Source organism: Halichoerus grypus, chromosome 4 (assembly GCF_964656455.1).
Source record: "Halichoerus grypus chromosome 4, mHalGry1.hap1.1, whole genome shotgun sequence".
Classification (NCBI taxonomy): Eukaryota; Metazoa; Chordata; class Mammalia; order Carnivora; family Phocidae; genus Halichoerus; species Halichoerus grypus.
The window spans coordinates 51,239,016-51,258,201 of record NC_135715.1 but is presented as its reverse complement, the minus strand read 5'-3'; the positions used below and the strand labels follow the sequence as shown (position 1 = coordinate 51,258,201).

Here is a 19,186-nt window from a genome sequence, read left to right as displayed (position 1 = left end):
GATTGGCTAGTGTAACTTTTCCATTCTGGAAAAGGCTTTGTTGTAGCTAAACTGTCTATATTCAGGAATGTCTGCCTCATTTTATTCTATGATTCTTACATATTTATATAAGATTCTTGTCAAAGTCCATCTTTTAGAAGTAGGAATTTCCTCTTTAATTATGATTTCACTTAAATTTTTTGAGTTATATAGAATCTGCATGTTTAAAACATCAATCTGGTAGTGACTGCTGTGATGTTATCTAGTTGATTTGTAACTGAACGTTTAAACCTGGTTAAAATTTACTGTACCTCCCCGTATCTACCTTTTTTTTTTAAACCTCATAATTGATTCTGTTCACACTTGGCCACACACACACACACACACACACACACACACACACACCCTCTTAACCCACCAATGTATTAAACTTTTAAAGTGAGCACTCTAATAAGAAAACCAAGGTTGTTTTTAGTGACTGTTGTACTTTTTGAGATGCATGGCCAAGTTGTAATTTATCCTGGCTAAAAAAAAGAAAAATCTGGGCAAAGACTAAAGGCGGCCAACAGTCATGAAAGACCTAAACTGGGATTAGATTTAGCCAAATCAACTCCATAGGGATTTACAGTGGAATTTTAAACATTATCTGGGGGGAATTCTGGAGAACAGACCATTTTACTTAGACCTTTCTATGTTTCATGGTGCTGTGCAAGAGAGAAGCTAGGCTTCTCTCTCTGCTGTGGCCAACAGAAATAAACGAAATAAACTTCGTTCATATATATTTGTATATATATATATTTATTCATATATATATATATGTATATATATATATATGAATCTCCAAGCTTTATAACTGAGATGAAACTTTTATTATGACCATAATTTATCTATAGGATCCTATACTCTTGTAGCCTATCCTAGTGATTAATCTTGTGGAGTTGGGAGTCAGATTGCCTGGGTTCACGTTTCAGCTCTGCCTCTTCCTAGCTGGTTGACCAATGTCAATAAAAGAGCACAGTGCTGTGGGGATTGACTGGGATAAGCCATATCAAGTACTCAACCTAGTAGCTGCTTCACTCCCACCACCACATTAGGAATACCACATTGTTTTAATTTTATTGATCATTTTATTGAACTCTCAAAGACAGAGACTGGAGGACAACATTTTACACAGCACTGTGGTGAGTTTCTTAATCCGATTAAGAAAGTACTTTGCAAACTGTGCTAATTTCCAGAGATTTGAATCCTTTTTCTCTTACACTAAAGCCATTGGCTATAACATAATACTTATCTACATCATGATGTTTATAAAAAATACACAGTCCATAAAAAACCTAGGATATTGAAGAAGGAGAGCCAGTGGGAAGTGAGGGGACTGATATGATAGAAGCATATATTTCAATTTTGTGCCCAGATGCTTCTTTGCAAGTTAACCTCCATGCCAAGAATACATTGCCTGCTCTAGTCATGAGTGAAGTGTAAATATATTTCCTAACATTTCGTAGAGCCCTTTATAGTTGACAGTGTCTTTTCCACATATACTTTGATTCCCACAAATCATTCTGTGATGGAAATACTCTTCTATTTCCTATTGTAGAATATTATCTCATTTATTCCTAGATAGCTAGAATAACTATTTTAGAATCTCGTAATAGATTCCTAAGGCAGAGTTGCAAAGGCACCCAGGGTACTGTTCAAAATAACCTACCCTATTCACTAAAGATATTTGGATCCCAATTCTGATGTAATAACATTGTTTCAGAGGATCAGTGGATAATTTGTCTTAATTATTAGCTCTTCATTTCTATACTCATTAATTTTGACAGTACTTGGTTGATTTGTTTATATTTCTGTTAAGAGATAATTGCAGAACTCTATGGGGATTTGATACATCACTTGAGCGAGCGCATTGAAGTATTAAGTTTTTAGAATGGTAGTAATGAATATTTGGTGTTCTGTTTAAAATGAAAATGCACGAGTAACAAAACTGAGGAGATTGCCAGGAATAATCCCCACATGCATAAAACTGGTAGGCCCAAAGAGTTTCATGGGTGTTATTTTAAACTTGAATGAATCATTTAAACAGTTTCAGTTCAGAGAGAAAAGTTTCCTAATTCATCGTTACAAAGCCAGCATATCACTGATACCAAAACCTGGCAGAATGTGAGCACACACATGAACAATAGGTTAATCCCAAAATGGATATTTTGTTTAAATATAAGAGCTAATATTTATTGTCCCTTACCTCTGACAGGTCCTATGAGCAATATACATTTTTTTCTTTTTTTTAAATTGATTTTCCTAAATTACATGATGTTGGTTTAAAAAAAATAATTCATAGGGGCGCCTGAGTGGCTCAGTCATTAAGCATCTGCCTTTGGCTCAGGTCATGATCCCAGGGTTCTGGGATCGAGCCCCACATCGGGCTCCCTGCTCTGCGGGAAGCCTGCTTCTCCCTCTCCCACTTCCCCTGCTTGTGTTCCCTCTCTCGCTGTGTCTCTGTCAAATAAATAAATAAAATCTTTAGAAAAAAAATAAAAAAAATAATTCATAGAAGTTTATCCAAAGGCTACTCCTCAAAGATGAAAATTACCTCTAGTTGTGAGCTTCCTTCTTTTTCTCTGGCTTGATAATTACACTTTCCTTTATATACAGTGGTGTCTATAGAAAGCCATCTAAGATTTTTGCCATGAGACTCTGAGCCTCCGCTAAAACATTTTACCTATAGTTTATAAAAGAAAGACAAGTGATTCTCCAGACTAGAAAGTCAAGATCAGTAAACCTCGGATTCTCTAGATTTTCTTTCAAAAATACACATATTTTTCCTTCAACTTTTAAAGAGTCTGTTTTAAATGATCTACTTTTCAGCTGGTTTTGGTTGTCACACCTGGATGCAGTTGACTTAAAAATGTTTTGCTCCTTGCTGTTTCTTTCTAATTATTTTATTTTTAGTCATTCTGACTAGGACAGAATATTTTCTCTAGAGGATGTGTCGACACAAATTGAACAGACCTTTTAGAATTTCTAGAAGAAAGGAGGAGAGTATTATTGGAGCCCAAGTTAAGACAGCTGCCCAGGATACACAGTCTTCACAAAGAGTGTTCTCGCATATTTTCTTTCGATCCTCTCCATAACCCTGTACTGTGTGGCAACTATTGTTATCCTCATTTTATGAATAAGGAGAGCCTTGGTAAGGAGGCATCTTGGAGAGGCTAAATGAGGAGATGAATGTTGCCCAGAAACACTACTGTAGAATGCCGCAGCACCTGCACTGAAGTTGAAGTCTTTGATTTGAAAAAGCCCAAGCTCTTACCATTATGCTGGGAGAGACGCAAGAGAGGAAAAGAACCTCGGAGGAAAAGAGAATCTGGAAGAATATTAAGTCCATCGTCGTTTATAGCGATTATACCTAAGTAGGATTTTCACTTTCTCCCAAATACATTTACATTATTAAAATCTTTAAAAACTAGATCCAGGTACTACACTTTGGGCCAGGAAACCTGTGTTTCAGAAGTTAGACAGATGTGTGGGGCAGCATGTACTACAGCTACATAGACTTTTCTGCTTGTTTGCTAAAACTCCTTCTCATTTTCTTTTAAAATAAGGATGGATAAGCTCATGTAAAGAGAGCTTGTGTTAGTCAACAGAAGTAGTCTCATTTGCGGATAATGAAGCTTTTAATGACAGATTTTTTTTAAAGTATGCAGAGAATTTGGTTGTGAGGAAGCCTTCACAAAAACTTTGTGCTGAGCCTCAGAGATCTATTGCACAATCCTCTTTTTTTTATGTAATCGAGCAATTCCAGAAATCATTCAGAATGTATTTTGAAAATTGGTAACAGTAGTAGTTATGAGGTAGGGGAACTCTATGGAAAGGGGACGATAATGTTTTTTACTCTTGGAATACAAATGTGTTCAGGTATTAATCTATTCCCCCAAACAATTTTTTTAAATGCACCATGGGAGCTTGTTTAAAGGATTTTTAATTTTAATTCATTTTGTTCACCAGTCACCCTAATTTCATGTGTGTACATCCACCTAGATGTGCCATGTCTAAAGGTTTCCTTTAATTTTATTATGGTTTATATGAGGGAATAAACTACCGTCGTAGTATTTGACCTGGTTCCAATACCTGTGCCTCAGAATAGTGCTCCGCGCTGTGAGAACTAGAGACCCTTTAAAGTTCCGTTTCCCCCGTCAGATGGACCTCTGCTTTTTAGACTTTTTATTGAAGTGTTGAATACATACAAAAATATTTATCACAGATCATAAGTGTACAGTTTGATCAGTTGTCACAAAGTTGAACAGGTATGTTTCAGCTTTTGCTTTTCGTTCAAGTGCAAATGGTCGTTGCTGAGACTAAATGGTTGAGCTGTGTTCACCACTTTTCTGGAAGGACTTCCTAATTAAAAACAAAACAAAAACCAAAAAAAAATCATGCCTGTCAATGTAAGATTGTGTTTTTCCTCCCAGCTTTATTGAGATGTAATTTATATAAAACATTAAGTGTACAAGGTGATGATTTGATACATGTGTGTAAGTAGTAAGCCAAATTTTAAGAGTGTTTATTTCTATCTAAGTCAACTGTTGAGGCACTTTATCATCAAATTGTTTTATTGAATGATTACTCTATGCCATGCAGTAGAACAAGTGATGTATTTACATGTCGTATCATTGAATTCTTACAACAACTCATTTAGATAGACATGAACACAAAAGCCTCGAGAGGCTAAAAACTTTGCTGGAGTTCAAATACCCAGGGCACGGGGCAGTCTAGCTGTAAATAAGGGTCATTCTAACTCTAGAGCTTGAACACTTACTATTACATCCTTTTTTTACCAGGTGTATTTTTAGTGCATTTGCTGCATGGCAAATATTGTCTGATGGTGTCCTGATAGACTGAGGTGTTGGGTTTTTGGTTTTCTGTTTTTGTTTTTTAAATCAAAGGTGAAGGAAATACTTTCAAAGCAGTGCCTTTGTAGGATGAGGCTTTGGGGCAGCATTCTGATCAGAAGAGAAGGCACAGGAATTGTTCTCAAAGATGCGTCAAGACATAGCAAGCGAACACTGTTTAGTGTGTATGTTTCTTGGAGTCGCCTTCGGGTGGGGAAGCTCCTGAAGATTATGGGAAGAGGGACGCCCCACCCCACCCTTGGTGTTGCCTTGTCTTGTGGCAAAGTGATAGTGTAAATACTTGAAAATGTGCTCATTTTGCACCTATTTAAAAAAAATGAGTATCTGCGGGCGCCTGGGTGGCTCATTTGGTTAAGTGACTGCCTTTGGCTCAGGTCATGATCCTGGAGTCCTGGGATCGAGTTCCGCATCGGGCTCCCTGCTTGGCAGGGAGTCAGCTTCTCCCTCAGACCCTTCCCCCTCTCATGTGCTCTCTTTCTCATTCTCTCTCTCTCTCAAATAAATAAATAAAATCTTTGAAAAAAAAAAAAAAAGAGTACCTGCATGGGTAAGTTTTTAAAGACTGTTTTTAACTTGTCTTTCTCTTAGGAAAACGTTTGATAGATCTTTCATTTTCAGCTATTTCATAGAGGATCTTGGCAGGATGTTTCACAGCAACCATGTTAACAGATTGAGCTCTGCTGTCAGGGAACCTTGGCAAACAAGTTATTTGCAAGTTCTTTTGTGTTGTTTTTTTGCTTGTTTTGGTTTATAACCAAAGACTTGTTAAATAAACTTACTTCATATAGTTGGAATAATGGTCCATACTTTCTTAAATACTCTCTTAGGGCCTTGGATTGTGGTATACTGAGGAAAAAGCAAGCCTAGTGAGGGTAGCAACATACATTGCTGTTTACAGATTGGTCACTTTTCCTTCTCTTTTTAACTTGATGGTATTGCCACATATATCATCAACCACAACAGAAGGCAACTATATAGTGGACAGTGTTGAAATTTGGGGAACTCTTTCGTGCCAGAACTTGGTTTGATTTTTATTGTAGCTGCTAAAAAAAATTGTTAAAGTTTTGCTTTCAACACATGTGTTAAATTTACCTGAAATTAATAGAAAGGAAAACTGGTATGTATTTTTCTCTCTGGAGTTAAGACCCTCTGTAAAGTTACACAGTGGTTGAAAGCTTATCACTACAGTTTAATTTGCTTATAGAAACTGAGGCTTTGAAAACTCTGTTCTTTGACAGATTATAATCCCAAGAAGTCTTCCATCTCTCTTCCCACCCATCATTTTGTGATTTATTTTGGTTCTGTTACAAAAACAAATGGGAAAATAGTCTGCAAGTGCCAAAAGATGTCATAATAAAGTAACTTTGTTTTTTGGATTACTAGTACTTCAGACATTCGTGTAAATCAAGTTAACTCTGTTTAGGGAATGTAGTTTTGAATTTCGTAATTCTTTAGAGTAATGGTTCTAAACCCTGCATGCACGTTAGAACCATCCAAGGAACTTTAATAACATGGCCCTGGTCACATCCCCAGATGTTCTGACTTGTTTGCTCCCATATAGGGTCAAGTATTGATATTTTTAGGTGTTTCCCAGTGTGTAGTCAGCATTGATAACCATTGGTAGATTTAACTGGGGTTCCCTGATTCAGCTAAAAGATACTGAAGAGAAGATGATTATTTAAACAAAGAGAGGTTTTAGAGATATTTGGAGATTTTTTTTTTTTTTTTAAGTAGCCAACCAAATGAAACATAGTATTTTTATTAGGACATCAACAAAGTGTTGACACCTTCATTTCTTAAAAGGAGGTAACAGATCGTATTGCTGACTATGAGGATATGGCCATTTTATGAGTAGCTGTGGCCTTCCTGAAGTTCATCTTTTAAAGATTTTTTTATTTTATTTTATTTTTATTTGAGAGAGAATGAGATAGAGCATGAGAGGGGGGAGGGTCAGAGGGAGAAGCAGACTCCCTGCTGAGCAGGGAGCCCGATGTGGGACTCGATCCCGGGACTCCAGGATCATGACCTGAGCCGAAGGCAGTCGCTTAACGACTGAGCCACCCAGGGGCCCCTGAAGTTCATCTTTTAAATAAATCTTGGGAAGGTTCTGGTTGAAATGATGTGGGAAAAACTGAGGTGGATAAGATTTGGTGGTCTTCAGCAAAGAAACTTAAAGAATAATGCCGAGCTTCAATTTAGAAATAGTAACAAGAATATATAATCTTAATTGCCACAAGCTAGCAAAGTTGTTTTGGGTAGAGGGAGCCAACTGTCAAATGATAAACTTAAAGCTAAATTAAATTGGATCCTGCTATGGGTTGAATTGCTCTCTGTACCCCACCTCCCCAAATTCATATGTTGAAATGCTAAGGCCTCAAATCTCAGAATGTGACCTTATTTGGAAACAGGGTTGCTACATATGTAATAAGTTAGGATGAGGTTATACTAGAGTAGAATAGGCCCCTAATCCAATGTGATCAGAGTCCTTATGAGAAGAGAAAATTTGGACACAGACACATACAGGGGAGAACACCATGTGAACGTGACGACAGTCATCTATAAGCCAAGGAGAGAGGCCTGGCACAGATCCCTGTCTTAAAGCCCTCAGAAGGAACTACCCTGCCAACACCTCGATTTCAGATTTCCAGCCTCCAGGACTGTGAGACAACAGATTTCTGTTGTTTTTAGCCGCCCAGTCTGTGGTACTTGGTGACAGCAGCCCTAGCGAACTAGTAAGTCCCAGTATTTTATTCATTTTTAAAATGTAAATCTAAGAAAATTTAACATTTGAAATTTTGCCGTGCCTTCATTTAAGAGGTTGGGAACCATTTCTCAATCAGGAATTTTAGAATGTGTGGTTATAAAAGTTTTAGGTTACTGGTAACTCAGACTTGAGCCAGTTAGTTACTAGTCAATCAGTATAAAAGGCAGGAATTTAACACGAGCCCAGACCAGGAGCTTGAGTTTCTGGAGTGTGTATTTTCCTTCCATTTATGTTAATAGAGGGGGGAGATTCTTTCCATACCTGAGAGAGGTTTCCTAGATGTATTTTGTATATACAGATTCAGGCCTGTTACCTGACATGTAGAGTTGGTCTGTTTGTTGTATTTAAAAGCACCCTGGAGAAATTAGAGATGAACAGCTTTGAATATACATCTCCATTTCAGTGGAATAGATAAGAGTAGCCCATGCTTTTCATGAAAGGAGCGAGTACCTTAGAGAAAGCATGGCTAAGTCAGGAGTGATCCGGGAAGTTCCTGTCTATGGCCCACGACAAAGTTCATAATAGACTCAGATTGGAGAAGCCCTGCAAATGATGATATAGAAAGTCATACCTTAAACACAGCACAGCCCCTTACCTTTTTTGTTTTTTTAAACAGAGCCAAGTAAATATGTCAGTGAAACAAAATGGCACCATGTTTAAGGCTGACCATAATGGTGTACAGGCAAAGAACATAGACCTTAGAGTCCAGTTCAGCTAAGGTTCTACCACTTACTAGCCATATGACTTGTGGTAAATTATTTCCCTTCCCCTTGAGCTTGTGTTTTCACATGTAGAAAACAGATAATCCAGTGTATCTCCCTCATAGGATTTTGAGATGATTAAATAAGGTAGTAATTCATATAAATAAAGCAATGAGCAGAATACCTGGTGCATGTTAGGTGCTAATAAATGTTAGTTAATAGCACTAGCAGAGGCAACAGGTAGGTGGCCCCTGTGCATGCTAGCCCCCCCATTTAGTCCATAAGAATGAATCTCTTCTATTGTAACGTTACATACTTAGTTTTAGCATCCATGCCTTAATACATCTTAACAAAACAAAACCTGGAAGTGCCCTTAGGATCAGCTAGTGCTCTTCTTTCATTTAAAGTGAGGAAAATAGGGGCATCTGGGTGGCTCAGTCAGTTAAGCATCTGCCTTCAGCTCAGGTCATGATTCCAGGGTCCTTTGATTGAGCCCCGCACTGGGCTCCCTCCTCAGCGGGGAGTCTGCTTCTCCTCCCTCTGCCGTTCCCCCTGCTTGTGCATGCTCTCTCTCTTCCTCTCTCTCAAATAAATAAAAATCTAAATAGATAAAGTGAGGAAAATGACAGTAGGATTGGAGAATGCCAGAGGTCTTATGGTTCACAGTCTTTTTTACATGTTGCTACCTTCTAAATCTCAGAACCATGTGTCCCTTTTCATTCTTTTTTTTACCGTTTTTTTTTCTCCTTTTATTCTTAAGTTTTTTTACTTCAAAGGAAACTAATTTTCCTGCTCTGTTACGGTTAACATTTTTCTTAATAAACGGTTTATAAGTTATTAAAATCTTTGAAGTGAAATTAAAAGTTATTATTTAAAGTAAATTGAGGGGTGCCTGGGTGGCTCAGTGCGTTAAGCGTCTGCCTTCGGCTCAGGTCATGATCCAGGGTCCTGGGATCGAGCCCCACGTCCGGCTCCCTGCTCCGCGGGAAGCCTGCTTCTCCCTCTCCCACTCCCCCTGCTTGTGTTCCCTCTCTCGCTGTCTCTCTCTCTGTCAAATAAATAAAATCTTTAAAAAATAAAGCAAATTGAAATAAGCTTTATTATACATAGACTGTCTCTATTAGGGAACAAAGAAACTGGTAGCAGGGTTTGTCTCTGGGAAGGGACACTGATGGAGAAGTAGCATTGATTACTGTTACAACAGCGTGTTCCTGAGACCTAGAAATTCTGGAGAATAGAGTAATCATTTCCTCCAGTTCACTTACTGGTGAGTAGAATAGAACAAGGAAGAAAATGGTAACAAATATCTGTAGTTATTTGAAACTCGAGAACTATGTTGATTTAGATAAAATTTTGGAGATATGCCTTGTAATATCCTTACCCTTAACACTCACTACCCCAAATTTCAGGAGCCAAGTAGGTTTGGTTTCATTTGGGTGAGGACTGCTCTTGGGAGTTGCTTTGACATGCCTCTGTCTCTGACTTCATGGGTGACCTTGGGTAAATTTCTTAATCTAATTCTTCCTCTGCCAAGGGATAGAGGTGATAAGCTCTATTCTTACCTGGTACATAGAGTTGTTGCAGCATAAAATGAAATCATGTGAAAATTAACTCAGTTCTGGGCCCGGCCTCATTAGAAGACTAGGGGCTTAACCTTGAGCTCTTACGAAAGAAGTAGTGTTTCAATAAGCACATGTTCATGCTAGGTTGTATTGCATGTGCAGCATTCACCTCTTAAAAAAAGAGAAAAGGGGCGTTGCCTGGGTGGCTCAGATGGTTAAGTGTCTGCCTTCAGTTCGGGTCATGATCCCAGGGTCCTGGGATCCAGCCCCACATCGGGCTCCCTGCTCAGTGCGGAGCCTGCTTCTCCCTCTCCCTGCTGCTCCCCCTGCTTGTGTGCTCTCTCTCTGACAAATAAATAAATAAAATCTTAAAAAAATAAAAAATAAAAAAGAGAAAAGGAAAGCCCAATGACTATGCTTTGCCTTGGCCATTGTATAGACTTCCTCTCGTGTGTGTGTGTGTGTATGTGTGTTTTACAGTGCAATGTGTGAGCCTCCTACTTTCTGTTTTAAAACTTACGATTTGGGGAGTCAGTTACTTCTAACTTCCTCTTTTCTGAAATAGGAAGAAACATTTTGGATTAAAATGATCCAAATATGTTCTAGGGTTATTAACCATAAATTTCAGAGCATAGCATTCTTGAAGGCACAGATAGTATGTTTAGCACAGATAGTGATATCTTAATGTTTAATTGAAGTAGTTAAATTCTTAGGATAGAAGTCGCATTTAACCTCAGTGTGCAATGCTACAAATATGTTAATTGTACTCTGTATATAAGGTAATATTCATGTATTTAGGAAATATACACTGAATTATTTAGGGTTAAAGGAGGAATGTCTACCACTATCAAATCAGAAAAAATAGAAATCATAATATAGAAAGATAGCAATAGACATGATCAAAAATTTTGCGATCTTATGACTGGATAGAAAATGAAAGTTAATTTTCCCATTTGAGTCAAAAGCTACTGTTAAACACAGGCTATGTGCCAGTGACAATGTAATATTTATTAAGCTTCTGTGGTTTTTTCCTGTCAAACTTCTGTTGAGATTTTATGTAATTGTACATTTCATTTGTTGTATGCCACTTTTTATGAATTAATGATATTAGCATTTTTTTTTTTAAGATTTTATTTATTTATTTGACAGAGAGACACAGCGAGAGAGGGAACACAAGCAGGGGGAGTGGGAGAGGGAGAAGCAGGCTTCCCGCCGAGCAGGGAGCCCGATGTGGGGCTCAATCCCAGGACCCTGGGACCATGACCTGAGCCAAAGGCAGACGCTTAACGACTGAGCCACCCAGGCGCCCCAATATTAGCATTTTTTTAATTTAATGTGGTTTAAAAGTATGCTTTTATAGGATTTTCCAATGAAAACTTGGTTGTTAAGACCCAAGGTTGATAATAAAAGTTTTATTTGGTCTTAATAGATATATATTCTCTGCAGCCCAGAAAGACTGTCAAGATTTAAGTAGCTGATGATAGAAAAGCTAAATTGATGTATTTTTTGGTTGTATTTAACAAAAGCAAACACTTTGTTAATCCTTTTTTCTCCCTCACCCCTCCCAGCTTGGTGACCCAGCTATTTTTCCTGCCGTAATTGTGGAGCATGTTCCTGGTGCTGACATTCTCAATAGTTACGCGGGTCTAGCCTGTGTGGAAGAGCCCAATGACATGATTACAGAGAGCTCCCTGGATGTCGCCGAAGAGGAGATCATAGATGACGACGACGACGACATCACGCTTACAGGTGTGTGTGCCTCCAGCAGCACCTTACCTCGGCGTGGTTTTGTGCAGTTTCCTTGCCCTGTGATTTTGGGGGCGTAAGAAGTCCTTAACTTGGTTTCAGGGAACTCCATTATCTACAGAGGCTAGAGCAGGGGGAAGAAAATTATATTTCTTCCTCATCTACCTGTGTTTCATACTGCTTTCTCACATCCCCTTCCTTCTTTCCTAAGTATATTGAGATGAATGTGACAAAATAGGGATATATAAGAAGAACCAGGCCAACGGAACACTTTGTCAGGTATTCGCTGAACGCTTCTTATATACCAAGCTCTGTATTCTTGATAACAGTGAGAAGTTGTTTGTAGGGAAAAATATAGGATTGTTCTTCTTTTACTACTGTCACAAGAAGCAAAATAGGAGGCCATGACCCAGGTGTAGGATCAGGTCCTAGGGTTTAAAGAAGATTTCTCTTCTGGTTCAGTCAGAACTAGTAGCATATTTGAAATGTGAAGAGTTCATGGTGTAAGTGTGAGGTGGTGAGTAATGCTGTTTTCATCAGTTTTAGAATTTGGTACGTACATTTGTATTTTTATACATTTACATTGATCTGTCTGGGCCAGAGGTGTTGGAGGTGTTTGAGAAAATTAATTATTTGGAAGCAAAGGTTATTTGAATATTTATTCTTAAATTTTAAAAAAGAATAGGAAATTGGCATCAGTCACAGTGTTATTAACTAAACCTACACTTTATTTGTATGCCAACCATTTCAAACTGATGTCCTTTTTCTGTTTCAGTATCCTATCTATAATCTTACATTTAGTTATTTCTTCTTAGTCTCTTCCAGTCTGTAACAGTTCCTCTTTCTTCATCTCTCAGTAACCTTGACACTTTTTTTTTTAAGATTTTATTTGTTCATTTGACCGAGAGAGAGAGAGAATGAGCAGGGGGAGGAGCAGAGGGAGAGGGAGAAGCAGGCTCCCCACTGAGCAGGGAGCCTGATGCGGGGCTCGATCCCAGGACCCTGGGAGCACGACCTGAGCCAAAGGCAGACACTCAACCAACTGAGCCACCCAGGCACCCCTAACCTTGACACTTTTGAGGAGTGCTGGTCAAACATTGTAGTATGTCCCTCAATTTTATTTGTGTGATATTTTCTCATTATCTCGACTGAGATAATGCATTTTGAGCAAGAATACCACCAAAATGGCATTGTCTTCTTCTTAGTGCATCATATTAACATAGTAGATTTTATTTTATTTTTTTTAAAAAGGAAGATTTTTAAAAGTTTACTATCTCATTTAATTCTCACAAGAGAAAAAGAAAAAAATTAGGTTAAATGAAATGACTTGCCTAAGATCACACACCAAGTGACTGAGGCCCACTGATAACACTGACAAACAACACTTAGTTTTTGTATTGTCCTCTGTTTTTTACAAAGCATATCCTATATTCACATTTTTTGTTCAGAGGAACCCAATGAAAGTTTTTCTGATAAATCTAGACTTACCAGGTTTTTCCTTACCAGTTAGGAAATTAGAGTACTCAGGTGAGAGGTTTCCATTCATTACTGACAGTGAGTTATGTGTTTTGTGTAACAGGATGATCATCGCTGTGCATATATATCTGTTGTGTAGCTAGTGGGTTTTTTGCGGCATATTCTGTCGTAACTTCTTGATGCCTTAGTGTAAGGCTACATGTGGTCTCTGTAGGTTGGGAATGAGGGTCTCCCCTGAAGTCATCAGGGTGGTCCTCAGAGAAGAAATTGAGACTAGGGAAGCAGATGTGGGATCTTTAGGAGAAAGAATTACTTCTTTCTTTCAGTGTTTCACTCTCTTGGGCTTGGACTTGAAGATAGCTGATGGCAAAATACACACAGGCTCCTTCCTTCCTGGAAAATAGAACTGGTATTGAATGGGTCTAGAAGACAAGCCGCCATATCTTGAAAACCAGATTCACTATTTTCATATTTCTTCTCCCTCCCCTTTATTTCCCAACTTGAGCCTTTATTTAACTCTTCCATCCTTCTTTGAGCAATGACATAAGAAAGCAAAGAACCCTGGAGCCCTCCTGAGTTCAGAGTAAGAGAGGGAAGAATGTTGTGCTTTTCAGAAACTACGGGGGGAAAAGAGATAGGGAAAAAAGAATTTATAAACTGTGAGTCCTAGATAGCACTTCAGATGATATTAAGGAATTGTTAATATTTTTAGGTATGACAATAACATACCATACATATGCTAAAATATTTAGAGATGAAATAGAGTGCCTTAGATTCCTTCAAAATAATCCCAGGGAGTGAGTGTGGGGTGTGTGTGAGGGGACCTTGGGGGCAGTAATTGGAGTAGGAATGAAGGAAGATTGACCTTGTGTTGGTAATGGTTAATGCTGAGAATGGATATGTGAGAATTCATTATACTGTGTTCCATAATTTGATTTTGTTTGAAATTTTCAATAATAAAAAGATCTATTTTTATGGATTTGAGGCTTATATTAGCCTGCAGGTGTCATATGTATGCCCTGATACCAAATTTTCATGTTCATTACAATACTTTCATTTTTATCATCAGTTTATCTCATATCAAGTTTGATATATATTTGAACCTGTAAAATAAATGTATAGTAGTAAAATACCACTTTTATCTGTTTATATGATAGAGTTCTACATAAAGTTTCATTTGAAAAAAGGTTATGGTGTTAACAATTTTTGAAAGTCATTTGACCATGATTTCTTTGTATGTGGAGATTCTTCTTCCATTGCCAGTCTTTGAAGATCTAAAAGTAAAATTATTAATGGAGATGGTACAAATTCTATTTTCTCAAATAGAAGGTAACCATGATGACTATATTCATTCGTAAATCTTGTCTTTTAAATAATACTATTATGTGTCTCTTCGTATGTATTCTTGTCTGTTCTTACAAGGTCAAATGCAATTTTTAGTAATTTATAAAGTAATATCAAATGTATTTAATAAATTATTCCCTAAGTTATTATAGTATATGGTATAAATAGATTTTAACTAATTGCTAGATCACAGCTAATCTGTTACAAAGAAGGTTTAAAATGCATGTATGAAAAGCTTGTGGGGTTTATTATTGCCGAAAGAAATTTTTTTTTTTTTTAAGATTTTATTTATTCATTTGAGACAGAGAGAGAGAACATGAGCAGGGAGAGAGGCAGAGGGAGAAGCAGGCTCCCCGCTGAGCCAGGAGCCCGATGTGGGGCTCGATCCCAGGACCCTGGGATCATGACCTGAGCCGAAGTCAGATGCTTAACCATCTGAGCTACCCAGGTGCCCCGCCAAAAGAAATTTTTGTCATCCATTTATTGAAGGGCTAACATTTTCTTTGTTTTTAAAAGCTAGATACACTTTTTTGGTTTTCTTTCATGTTTCATGTAGGACCAACCCATTTATTTTGCTTTTCTCAATCTAAGCACTGAAGCTGAATGGAATAAACAAAGTTTTACAAACTAACATTGATACTAAACATATTTAACTTGCCTCATATTTTTGAAATACTAAAGGTGACATGATTTCTGTATATAGCTGTGGAATGATTTTTACTGTATAGTAAGTTAAAAAGGCAAGGGTCAGGTAGCATAAATAGTATATTACTTTTTATTTAAGATAGGAAAAAGAATATAAATGATATGTGTCTTTGTTTATATTTAAAAAATAGAAAGATGAACCTCAAAACTAATAAAAATGGTTTTGTACAGGTTAAAGGAAGGGGCAGGGATGAAAGGTAGATTTTCTAAATGTACTTTGTTTTGTCATTTTTCTTTGGAGCCCTGTAAATATTTAACATAATTATAAAACAACACTAAGTCCAAAAGAGGAAAAATGAGCAATCTAAAAATTGAAGCACACTAAAACAAATGAACCTAATTACATTATTGAGGTGTGGCATAACCATATAGAGAAGAATTACTTAAAGTGATTTTTTTGGGGGGTGCCCGGGTGGCTCAGTTGGTTAAGTGTCTGCCTTCGGCTCAGGTCATGACCCCAGCATCCTGGGATCGAGCCCCACATGGGCTCCCTGCTCAGCGGGGGTCTGCTTCTCCCTCTGTGTGCTCGCTCACTCTCTCTCTCGCACTGTCTGTCTCTCAAGTAAATAAATATCTTTAAAAAAAAGATGAAAGTGATTTTTAGATTTTATTTATTAATTATTTAGAGAGAATGTGAGTGGGGGAGAGGAAAAGGGAGAGGGAAAAAGAGAATCTTTTTTTTTTTTTTTTTGGAAAAAGAGAATCTTAAGCAGGCTCCTAAGCAGGCTCCATGCCCAGCATGGAGCCCGCTGAGGGGCTTGAACTCACAACCCTGAGATCATGACCTGAGCCAAAATCAAGGGTCAGACACTTAACTGAGGGAGACACCCAGGCGCCCCTAAAGTTACTTTTAAGGCTGTGCATTTCCTAACAGGAAATACCCTAAAAAGCAAACAATAAAAATAAAGCTGCTAAGGAATCTTAAACTGTTTTCAATAATTACAACTTGTGTGAGTGTATGTATATGAGAGAGATGTTAGGGTAAAGTCAAATAAATAATGAAGTTAATGTCATAAGAAGCCAAGATTTATAGAGTAAAATTAGGTATACAAATGTTAAATTGCAAAGTTAAATAAAAATTTTATAATCCTATAAATTCTATATAAATACATGGTATAAATATATAATTCTAGAAATAAATTCTATAATGCTATATTTGAATTGAAAATACTAGTATGAACTCATGGTCTATTTTCTTCTTTAAAAAAACAAAGACAAGGGGTGCCTGGGTTGCTCAGTCGTTAAGCGTCTGCCTTCGGCTCAGGTTGTGATCCCAGCATCCTGGGATCGAGCCCCACATCGGGCTCCTTGCCTCTCCCTCTCCCACTCCCCCCTGCTTGTGTTCCCTCTCTTGCTGTTTCTCTCTCTGTCAAATAAATAAAATCTTTAAAAAAAAAAAAGACAAAATATTTTTTAGCCAAACATGGGACAACTTAAGCATTAATAAGGACAGTAACTAATGGATTGAAGTATATCTAATATGTTTATTTTTTATTTTTTAAAAATTCATTTATTTATTTTAGAGAGAAAGAGCAGGGGGGAGGGGCAGAGGGAGAGGGAGAGAGAAACCCAACCAGACTCTGCTCTGAGCACGGAGCCCAATGCAGGGCTCGATCTCAAGACCCTGAGATCATGACCTGAGCCAAAACCAAGAGTTGGATGCTTAACTGACTAAGCCACCAAGGTGCCTTCTCCTTTTTTTTTTTTTTAAAGATTTATTTATGTATTTTAGAGAGAGAGAGCAGGAGCGGGAGAAAGGGCAGAGAGAGAGAGGGAGAGAAGCATTAAAAAATTAGAAATAGAGGGGTGCCTGGGTATCTCAGTCAGTTAAGCATTCCCACTCTTGACCTCAGCTCAGGTCTTGATCCTCAGGGAAGTGATGTTCAAGCCCTGTGTTGGGCTCTGTGCTGGAGGGGTCTACCTAGAGCCTACAAGAAAAAAGAAAGAATTTAATAGTCATATTCAATAGTATGGATTTTATCTGTTGATACAAAGTATGTATATAAACCCAAGTATTAATTGATGTTCAAGAGATCAAAATCTGTGTGTTTTCAAGCAACAGAGGTCTTGCAGCTAACTCGTATTTTCTTCAAATGTATTGTAGTTGAAGCATCCTGTCCTAACGGGGATGAAACGATTGAAACTATCGAGGCTGCTGAGGCACTCCTCAATATGGATTCTCCTGGCCCTATGCTGGATGAAAAACGAATAAGTGAGTGGTCATGTGCCATGATTGTTCATGTTCATATACTTGGAAAAGTTATTCTTGCCATCATTCTCTGTTAGATGGCAAATACCAAGAGACCAGAGATCATGTTTGATAAGTTTTGTGTCCCAAGTGCATTTTAAGGTACAGTACTAGTTGAGACACCTTTGCTAGAGTATTCAGTTAAACAAGCCTTTTTTTTTTTTTTAATTGAGGAGTGAGACCTTTAGGAATAAAAATAATTTATTTAGTTGTCAAATAGCAGATTAGGCAGAATTTATTTTCATAACTTCATTGGTGAAAGTATTAGGGCATTTACGGCCCAAACTATTATAATTTAATGATCTGTATGAGTATTCATCAGTGAATAGGCAAAAATTCATTGAAAAAATTTCTAACACCTCATGGCAGAAAATTCACTGCCGCATTATTGATCTGCTTTTAAATCCATGTTCTCCTTTGAGCTTTTCAGACAAAGTGTCAAACTCATAAAATTAATTATTACTAAATGAGTTTAAGATGTGGTTGAGTATTTTTTGTATGCACAGCAGTGCATTAGGCAATAATGTGATGTATAAATGAACAGATAACTCTTTTTTTCCCTCAAGTTTACAGATTAATTTTGAAGGTAGTTGTTTACGTAAAAGCCAAAAATAAAGGCCATGGGAGGGATAGCAAAGTGTTCTGGAAGAAAAGAGTACTCTGGCTGAGAATATCAGAGACAGGCTTTATGGAAGAAATGTTTTAACCTGGGCTGTAAAAGACAAATAAGCTTTTAGTGGAAAGAGGAGATAGGGACGGGCATTTAAGGTAGAGAGAATGGGTTGAGCCAAGGAGACAGATCTGTAAAAAAACAGTGAAATGTTTGAGATAAAAATGCTTTGGTATAGCTGAAGTGTAAGCTTCTTGGTAGGTGGGAGATGAGAGTGGAAAGGTAGATTTGATCGAGATTGTGCAAGTTTCAAATGCCAGGCTGTGGAGTTTGGGTTGTTCTTATTGTTTTTTTTTCCTCTATGAACTGTGTTAAAGGTCAGTTTTATTTTTCTAATAATTTTCAGGGTAGAAAGTTTTGTATAGAAGAATTATATGGTCAAATCAGACTTAGGTTTCAGAGAATAACTTTAGCAGCAATGAGAGAAGAATGGAGAAGCGAAACAAGATAGATTGGTGATAGGCAGTCAAGTAAGAAGGGCATTGAATTAGTCCTGTCAAGCCTGGTCTGACTTAGGATGCCTAATTTTGGACAGAGGAAATAAGAAGGGACCAGATTTTTCATAGAAACAGGAAATTATCTGATGAAATTATTTTGATTTATAATACAAAGTTAATTATAATTAGTTGATTTTATTTCCATTAGATAATAATATATTTAGTTCATCTGAAGATGACATTGTTGTTGCCCCAATCACCCATGTATCCGTCACATTAGATGGGATTCCTGAAGTGATGGAAACTCAGCAGGTTCAAGAGACATACGCACACTCACCAGGAGCATCATCACCAGAACAACCTAAAAGAAAAAAAGGTGAGTGGTTAATTTGTTTAGGGCAAACAGTCAAATTTTGATGTGGAATCTAAACATAATTTTTATTCAAGGATATTTCTACACCAGTTAAAACTTACATAAGAAAAAGTGAGGGTACAAAGCATAAATTAAAAGGTATATGTCGGGGCGCCTGGGTGGCTCAGTCATTAAGCGTCTGCCTTCAGCTCAGGTCATGATCCCAGGGTCCTGGGATCAAGCGCCACATCGGGCTCCCTGCTCAGTGGGCAGCCTGCTTCTCCCTCTC

General features: G+C 37.6%; 1 protein-coding gene across 8 annotated transcripts in view; it reads left to right on the top strand.

Moving 5' to 3' along the window:
• ELF1 (E74 like ETS transcription factor 1) overlaps nt 1-19,186 on the top strand; it is a 102,797-nt gene that overhangs the window by 69,274 nt on the left and 14,337 nt on the right. For 6 of the 8 annotated variants that reach the window (XM_078070293.1, XM_078070292.1, XM_078070291.1 and 3 more), the window contains 3 exons: nt 11,488-11,668; nt 17,295-17,402; nt 18,754-18,921. In XM_078070293.1, coding sequence (XP_077926419.1) covers nt 11,488-11,668; nt 17,295-17,402; nt 18,754-18,921 — 457 coding nt within the window. Of the gene's footprint in view, nt 1-7,123; nt 7,625-11,487; nt 11,669-17,294; nt 17,403-18,753; nt 18,922-19,186 lie in introns of those variants that run through there. The other 2 variants (XM_078070297.1, XM_078070295.1) reach the window with 2 other exon arrangements.